At 29.2% G+C, this 8,977-nt stretch overlaps 2 protein-coding genes across 3 annotated transcripts in view; one reads left to right on the top strand and one right to left on the bottom strand.

The window, feature by feature from the left end:
* LOC110413690 (uncharacterized) overlaps positions 1 to 1,497 on the bottom strand; it is a 2,948-nt gene extending 1,451 nt beyond the window's left edge. Inside the window, exons 1-4 of one of the 2 annotated variants that reach the window (XM_021424613.2) lie at positions 1,117 to 1,497; positions 921 to 1,015; positions 747 to 847; positions 339 to 408 (exon numbers count right to left, since the gene is read on the bottom strand). In XM_021424613.2, coding sequence (XP_021280288.1) covers positions 339 to 408; positions 747 to 847; positions 921 to 1,015; positions 1,117 to 1,129 — 279 coding nt within the window. In that variant the 5' untranslated portion in view covers positions 1,130 to 1,497. The remainder of the gene's footprint in view (positions 1 to 338; positions 409 to 746; positions 848 to 920; positions 1,016 to 1,116) is intronic. The other variant, XM_021424614.2, reaches the window with a different exon arrangement.
* Positions 1,498 to 2,375: 878 nt separating this feature from the next.
* On the top strand, positions 2,376 to 4,636 carry ADF6 (actin depolymerizing factor 6). The gene is made up of 3 exons (XM_021425175.2): positions 2,376 to 2,535; positions 3,123 to 3,388; positions 4,185 to 4,636. Exons 1-3 carry the CDS (start codon positions 2,512 to 2,514, stop codon positions 4,333 to 4,335), a joined length of 441 nt encoding a protein of 146 aa, XP_021280850.1. The 5' UTR covers positions 2,376 to 2,511; the 3' UTR covers positions 4,336 to 4,636.
* Positions 4,637 to 8,977: the final 4,341 nt, after the last annotated feature.

Genomic DNA, 8,977 nt, shown 5'->3' with positions numbered 1-8,977 from the left:
AAACAAAAACACCCTCCTCCCCCAAAAAGAGAACAATGCAAAAAATGTGATAGAATAAGGAACAAACATAACCTTATCCATGTTCTAACATCTTCATCCTACTAATGGTCGCACGTGCTTCATTATTCACATGCAACACTACCTAAAAGAATCATGATTCAACATTGCCTATACTTCAGTTGTAGCAAGACACACCTTCAAGTGGGTATTGGCTTTGTGCCAGCATTTGAAGAAACCAATCTCATACTTCACTTCATTTCACATGGACAAGAGGTAGATATACAGCAAACAAGAAAAGAAGGAGAAAACAGAGGGAAATTTAATTTAAAAATACGCACTGCAGGTGAAGTGACCGAAGATAATGAGAACAGCCTATCTTCAGGCTGGAACTTCCTGGACCGCTTCAAGCTGCAAGACAAGTTCAATATATATATGCTCATATACAATAATTAATTGCATAAGACACGTATGCAGATCTGGAACTAGTTAATGTACAGAATATATTTCATCCGTTTAGAATTGAATTATTCTAGAGGAATGTCAGACTATGACTTAAGGCTCTTATCAACCCTCTTGGATTTACTTGTTATTTATTTAAGCGAAGAACTCATCTAATGTAATGAGAAACTACTATAACATTACCTAGGCAGAAGAATAAACAATAAAATCAAGCAGCGAAAAACCCAAAAAAAAAAAAAAAGAGAGAGAGAGAAGAAGGGAAACGTATTAAAACAGCCACTTCGTACAGTGCGGTGTTCTTAGATGAAGAGAGGAACCCCTCAAAACCTTTCAAAACGTTGCCGCATTGGCTTGGATCCTGTAAATAACTAGTCTCCATATCATACACCTGCATTTATACTCCACCAATGTTAATCGAATTTGAATAAAAATTGGGGTTAAAAAAAAAAGGATGAGAATACTTGTCTTTCGATGATTCGAAGCTCTTCTTGAAGCTTGGCTCTTTTACTAAGCAGAGAAGGCAGCACCACTGAAGGGGTTGACGATCCTCTTTGACCTAAAAAAGAAAGTTTCAATTCAATCTCTTTTTTTTCTCTCTAAGAAAAATGGAAATGGAAAATAAAAAAAAAAAAAAAAAGGTGTGATCATAACGGCTACCATCTTGATCCATGTTTTCGCGCGAAAAACTTGGAGATTATTAGAACCATAAAAGCCTAAGCAGGGAATTCCCCAAATCTTGATTACGAAACCCCCTTTCCGAAATTTAAACGTCGAAATTACCCGTTTTCAAAAGGTCCGAATTGTCAACATCAGTTGCCAGTACGATCCAGATCTTCCAGGGAAGAGGATTTCGCCATTTCTGTCGCGAGCAAAATGGGCCCATAACGTAAGGAAGTTTGGGCTGGATGGGCTTTGGAAAATGGAAAATAGGCTTTTCTTAATTGTTTATGAAAAAAAAAAAGAGGATACGCGGCGAGTAGGAGAAGAAGTTGAACGGATGAGGATGCTGATCTGAAGGAGGGGCCTGGACGGCAGAGATTTGCGTACTCTGGTTTGGTTCCAAGTTCAAAATGAGAAAGTGACTTTGGAGGAGATTCCCTGCCCGTTTCGTCTAATCAATAATAGCATGCAAATTGGAAGCGTTCATCCTACGCACCGCCCCACCTTCCTTTTCTATTTTTATTTATTGTCTTCTACTCCTTTTTATTTTCCGAAGAAACCTGTCATTTTCAATTTTCTTTGTCAAGTATCTCACCCTTTTTTCCGATTGTTTTCTTCTTAAAGTATTGTTAGATTTATTTTTTTTTTAATTCAAGAAAGGGATTTTAATTTTATTAGTTAGATAAAAAATTATATATTAATTAATAAATTAAATATTCAAATATAAAGTATTATTATACTGTTACTAGTGGAGTCAATAAGTATTTTGTAATAGAATATTTTTTATTATCGATTCAATTAAGTAAAAATAAGATATTTTATAATTAAATTGGAGTAAAATTCAAATAATATTATTTATTATGAGTTCAGATAATAACTTTAAAATATTCATAAAATTCAAATATTGTATTAAATAATAAAATTTTGAGTTAAAAATATATAGAAAATAACCAATAATTTACGGGATTGACATTTTTTACAATTAAAAGTAATTTTTATATAAATCATTAAATAGTATTTTGCAAAATATACAAAATACAGAACCAAATCCTAGCTTTTTATGCGTATAGGCAGTGTGCCCTCAGAATTGGAATCTTTTCTTTTTGCTTCAAATAATAACTTTAACTAAATTTCTGTGTCTCACCTCACAAAAATGAAGAAGCCAAAGATAGCATTTAATTATCCTTCTCCTTTTTCTAAAGTAGTAGATATATCATATACGATGCATGTGGTTTTTGTTATTGTGAACCGACCATTTTTTTCCCCATTGTCTCTATATAAGTCCCAACTCTCTCTTTCCCTTATCTCTGCCTCTCCTCTTCGTTACAAAACTGGGCCTGCTCTTCAGTTCCTTCCTACTTTGTATTTTATTCCAAACTCCCTTTTGCTGCCATGTCGTTTAGAGGACTCAGTCGGGTATCTCTCTTTCTATTGCCTTCCCATTCTTTCTTCTGTGGTTTTCTAAATTCCTTTTGATTTGTCTAAAAATGATGAATTTGCTACTTCTTAGGCTGATTTCTGTCCTAACCAGGAACAAGAATATGTTTAGCTCAAGGGTTTTCATTTTGCTTCCTGTTCAAAGGAAAACATTCGGTGCTAGAAATGATTTGATGTGCAAGTAAAAATAGCCGATCAAAAGGCCTTTTGTTCCTTTTCTCCTTCTGATGAATCAGCTGGACAGCTTCAATAATTGATGCACTCCTTTGGATTCTGAGGCTATCCTTGATATTCTTGGGGGCCAAACAGAGCTTATTATTTCTTTTTAACTTGAGTTTCTTCAATTGCATGTCCTGTATGCAGTTTGGTTTCCACAAAATTCTGGATTACTTCACATGTTTCAATCTTGGCTTCAGAATTTGGCACTATTTGTTGGAGATGACTAATTACCAAAACTAATGAACTTACAAACCCACTTATGATCATCTCTTGAAAATATGAAAATGTTGATAGCTTTGATTAGTTTTTAATCTAATAAATGTATGACAATCTGCCTCTGTTTCCAGCCAAATGCTACATCAGGCATGGGCGTTGCTGATCACAGCAAGGATACTTTTTTGGAGCTGAAAAGGAAGAAAGTTTACCGCTATGTGATATTTAAAATCGATGAGAAGAAAAGGGAGGTTGTGGTTGAGAAAACCGGTGGACCTGTTGAGAGCTACGATGACTTCACTGCATCTCTGCCTGAGAATGATTGCCGATATGCTGTCTATGACTTTGATTTTGTTACTTCTGAGAATTGTCAAAAGAGCAAGATTTTTTTCATTGCATGGTTAGTTCTTTCTTTTTGCCTTTAATTGTCTTTATATTTCAATTTAACATATTTGATAGGAGTTATTACTTGTTAGTTGACAGCTAGTTAACTAGACACTTTATCTAGCTATTCATCTCAAGTGCCAAATTTCATTTGTTTATGGCATTTTAGCATATCTATGGTGGCTTGGCTTTGACCTCCAAGAAGATGTGGGATACCTGTTACTTGTTAATACTTCAGTTTGAGAGACGTTTATAACTATATTTGTCAGAATTCCTTTTCAAATGCCCTTGCCTGCTACTATATTATCCATTACCTTCATGCAGGTTATGCTTCAGAGTAGTCTGATACTTTTTTTCATGTTTCCAAATGATGCATATATCCGTATGGTACCCCTTTTATGTTCTTTATGCATATTAAAGGACCCTTAAAGTTTTATGTGTATTTGCCAAGTTGGTTGTCCTGCAGCTAGAAAAGATTTTGTTGTCTGTGTGCTTTCCATGGCAGCATTTATGAAGGAATGCCGCTGAAGGAGATTAAATGCGGACCATTATTTTGCTTGAATTAGATTTTCGTAACAATAATTAGAAATCTTATTTTGTTGTCTTTAGTTTTATACCTTATCGGCAAGAAAGTTTCTCTTTGGAGCCTTTGGTTTCACTAGCGATAAAAAATGGCCCTTTTTTGTGCCATTTATGTACATGACATCATTATTATTGTAACTTATGTAGCAATGGCACTCCTTCCACATTTATCAGGTTAAAGAAGTTGCCCATCAGATCTTCTTACCTAACAATCAGGTTTTGTTGATCAGGTCCCCTTCATCCTCTCGAATCCGTGCAAAGATGCTTTATGCCACTTCCAAAGACAGGCTTCGAAGGGAACTGGATGGGATCCACTATGAGATTCAGGCTACTGACCCTACAGAGATGGATCTTGAAGTTTTAAGGGATCGTGCTCACTGAACACCGTGCAGTTTAGCTGTTTCATCGGAGGAAGTTCCTTGTTCGCTTTGCCGAGTCTGAAATTAGTCCTCCTTGCTTCATAAAGCTATGTGCAGAACCTTTTTGTGACACAAAATAGTGTATGTCTAATCCTTGAATAACCAGAATCTGGTGAAGCTGATATGAAGCTCTGGGCTAATGCTCTCTGGTTGCTGTTAATTCTGGTTCTTTACTGTTTTTTTACTCTCAACGAAGAAAGTAAGTCATGGTAATTGGGAACCTCAAACTATTTTCAGATATATTGGTAGGTCTAATTGTTGTACTCTTTGCTTCCCTATCCAATGCATTTCGTGTTCCAGTATTTGGATATGGAGTCTGAACACAAAAATGAAACAAAAGTTACCTGGGAGGCTTATCTAGGATGAATCAAAGCGAAAGCGTTTTGCTGTATAAATTAAGGGGCATCACTCCATAGAATGCGCGAAGAAAGCCAATATGGTGCAGGAATATTTGCTGGGCTGAATAAAACATTGAAATTCAATGGCTATGCTTATTCGGCTATTCACAAGCTTCCTTGATTAGTAGCCATACTGAATGCTCCAATGCTAAAATTGCACGTTCACCCTTCAAGAAGGTTCCTTGCATCTTACTTAGGGTAATGGAATAGAATAGTTATTACGTGCAAATAGAATGGAATAGAATAGTTATTATGTGGGAATAAAATGAGGTGAAAATAGAATAGAATAGTTCATCCTTCAAAAAGGTTCCTTGCATCTTCCTTAGAGTAATGAAATAGAATAGTTATTATGTGGGAATAGGGTAATGGAATAGAATAGTTATTATGTGGGAATAGAATGGAATAGAATAGTTATTACGTGGGAATAGAATGAGTTGAAAATAGAATAGAATAGTTATTATGTAGTTTGGTCTGACGAATAGAATAAGATAGGAATAATTATTATGACTTATTGTAGTGTTTGGTTGGTAACAATAATTTTAAAATAAGAAAACAATATAAAATAAAAAAATAAAAATATCTTTTATTATATATATATATAAGATTATTTATTTTTATTTTATTTGTTAAATATTAATAATTTATAATTTAAATATTAATATTTTATTATATTTTAATTATTAATATTTTAAATATTAATATTGTATTTATAATTTAATATTAATATGATTAAAATATTAATTATTTTTTATTTTTTATTTTTTATTTTTTATTTATATTCATTAAAAAATTAAAGTATTAATAATTTAATAAAGAAAACATTACTATTTTAAAATATTAATATTTTAATCATATTAATATTAATAATATTTAAATTATATATAAATATTAATATTTTAAAATTTATAACTAATTTTTTTATTTATTGTTTTCCTTTTTCCTTTATTCTTCTCCATGGGTCGACTACCGAAAATGTTACCGGTGTAATGAAACGCCCATCTGGAGCACTATGTGGTCGGATTTGACGCCTTAACATTTTTCGTGACCAGATCAAGCCGTAGATCTCAGTCGATGTGAAACCTCTATCGTCGTTGCTATCGCCGTCGTCGCCGGTGCCATCTCCGGTGATAGTGCAAGTTAAAGAGAATGAGAGGAAAGAACATGAGAAGAGAGAAAAAGAAAAAAAAATAAGAAGAAAAAGGAATATTTATAAGTCTAAAATTGTAATATTTTTAAGTTATTATGGGTATTTTAGTCTTATCACATTTTAAGATTATTCCCTAATACATGAAATAGTAAAACCCATGAGAAAGCTCAAGTTTAGTTAAGCTTGAGTTTTACTTCATTTTAAAGAATAACTATTACTAAGTAATAGTTATTCCTTATGACATTGCATATCAAACGGAGGTAAAGAGAAAACATGGGAATAGACAGGGAATAGCTTAGCTATTCCCTATACCATACATGCTATTAATGTGTCTTATAATGATCCTAGCCCTAACACGAAAACCCAACGAGTTCAGCATGCATTTCCTCAAGCTTCCAGATGCCACTGCCACATTCGTATTGTGGACCCAACATTTTCTAGCAAAACATTTGTTCAAGTAGGTTCAAAATTTCCAATAAAAGGAGAATGAATCTGTGCGAATTGAGAAAGAAGAACGAAATATAGCAGAACAGCGAAGAAGAAATGCAGAGGAAAAAAAGATGATTAATCGAAAGAGCTTCTTATTACCGTAAAATGAAGCATATGTTAGATTTTCAACTATAATCGAAGTGTGCACTTATATTATTAATTTTTGTATTTTATAAAAATTAATTTAAAATAATTTGGTATTAATAAAGAGACAATATTATAGTTCAAAATATAATGTAATAAAGTGGATTAGATTTCAATATTAAATGTGAACTTAAAAGTATAAGCATATCAAGAAACTCTAAATCCTATGTAAAAAGGAAAGATTAGGTCCTTCTTCTGTCTAAAACAACATTAACATCTCAGCCATTGGAAAGTTGCAAAAAAAATGAAAGAGGAAGGTCTTGATGTACTGAATACCAGTAGTCACTTTGATTAGTATTATTTCGTTGTTAAATTATGTATTAGAAATCAAATTCGCTTTGTGTTCTAAATTTTTGCTATAGTAAATCTTGGATTAGTATAAATTTAGTTGTATATAAAGTCTATTAATTAGTTTCAGAGCCTACTATAGTTTGAATTTAGGATCTGATTAAATATTATTTTATGTGATTTGTCATAAATTTGTATTATTTTAAGTTGATATCTTTATGGGTTCAAGAATTTAATTTTTTATTATTGATCTTATCAATAAATATGGAACCTTTGTTCCTCTTAATACAAGACAGAAATTGATATATAATAACTTGATTTGGCTTGTAGTGAGAGAAATTAAAGTTTCAAGTTTCAAGTTCAAGATTGAAACCTAATTCTTGATTTGATTAAAACCCTTAACTTTTATGTATTTCAAGTTCCTCTTAAATTTTTCGTTGGAAATTTCCAATGGAATTTTTTTCGTCAGAAAAAACTAGTATTCTTGTAGTGATATAATTAGTAACCTTTTCAAATAAAAATGGTCGAAATTTCCAATGAATTTTTAACGACATTCCAACGAAAATTTAATTTGATTCTTTCCGACGGATTTTCAACAAATTTCTAACGAAATTTTTTCAATAGAATATTTCTGTTGAAAATCTGTTGGAAATTTTTTTTACGGAAAAAATAAATTAATCCCACTAAATTTTCTACGGAATTTTCAAAGGATTTTCGTTGGAATTTTCCTATAGAAAATAATTCGTTAGAAATCCGTCGAAAAATTTATGGCTCCAAAAAAATTAAAACCTGTTAAATTTTCCAACAAAATTTTCTGTTGGAAAAAACTATTACCAACGGAAATTTTCCAATGAAATATTTTATTAGAGAATTTCATCGGAATTATTATTTTTTAAATTTTTTATTTAAAATATATTAAGAATTTTTAAAAATTTTATTAATCATTTATAAGAAATATATTAATAAAATTAAATATATACATACTAAGTTTTATAATATTAAAAATTTAAATATGTTTTCCTTTACTTTTTTTTATATATTTTGAAAATTTTATTGAATCATAAATTATAAACTAATAGTTTCAAATTCATTAATGTTATAAAATTAAAAAGGTTATAAAAATAACATAATAATTAATTTTTTAATTTTATAAGAATAGATGATAAAATATAGTAATATATTAAAAAAATTAATAATATTTTAGGTACTAATATTACTAAATATAAATTAATTAGAAGCATGATATATATAGTGAACTTATTAATATAATATATTAAAAATATATTAATTTATTATAAATATACAAATTAGAATCCTAGTAACAGAATATATTAACTATATATATATAAATTAACCTGTACTATTATGAAACTGCAAGTTATCTATTTTAAATGATATAACTTTATAAGTTAATATATATATATATATATGATATTAATATCCTACGTATATATTAATATGTTATAATTATTACACATAAATATAATTGTATAGTTATATATGTATTAATTATAATATACACATATCTATTTTATACGTAAGCATTATGACTATAATTTATAATAAATTTTATTTATATGAATACAGTTAATAACTTTATCAGTTATTACTTTATAAGTTATACAAACTAAGTAATATTTATAACATATAATTTGTGTCATTTCATATATATACAATAAAAAAATATACCATTATGTTTTACATTAATTATATTCATATAAGATAATTCTAATATTATTTTGACTATGTCATCTTTTAAGATTAGTTTAATATTATAAATTTAATAATTGAAATAATGGGTATTTATAAATATATAACTATATAAGGTATACAAACATAATAATACTTGATGTAATAATATTAGTTAATATATTAAGAAGAATATAACTTAATTAATAATATGCATAAATATATTAGTTTATTATTTAAAATTTTTTAGTTTATTATATGTATAAATACAAATTATAATTATGATCATTATTTATTTTATATAACATTATAACATATAATTTGTGTCATTATATATATATATACAATAAAATAATACACATAAATATATACTATATAAAATTAATATATAACTTATACTTATTCTTATATAACTAATTAATAATTTAAAAATAATTAATTTAGTTAAT

This window comes from Theobroma umbraticum, unplaced genomic scaffold (assembly GCF_002168275.2).
Source record: "Theobroma umbraticum cultivar Fairchild unplaced genomic scaffold, ASM216827v3 scaffold_4.1, whole genome shotgun sequence".
NCBI lineage: Eukaryota > Viridiplantae > Streptophyta > Magnoliopsida > Malvales > Malvaceae > Theobroma > Theobroma umbraticum.
The sequence above is the reverse complement of the archived record's forward strand: the minus strand, read 5'-3'. Positions and strand labels throughout refer to the sequence as shown.

Excerpts from the sequence above, each read along its gene's own strand:
- ADF6 (XM_021425175.2), top strand. The coding sequence starts at position 2,512 with ATGTCGTTTAGAGGACTCAGTCGG. Across the intron at positions 2,536-3,122 it reads CGTTTAGAGGACTCAGTCGG|CCAAATGCTACATCAGGCAT; the intron begins GTATCTCTCTTT and ends CTCTGTTTCCAG. Across the intron at positions 3,389-4,184 it reads AAGATTTTTTTCATTGCATG|GTCCCCTTCATCCTCTCGAA; the intron begins GTTAGTTCTTTC and ends TTTGTTGATCAG.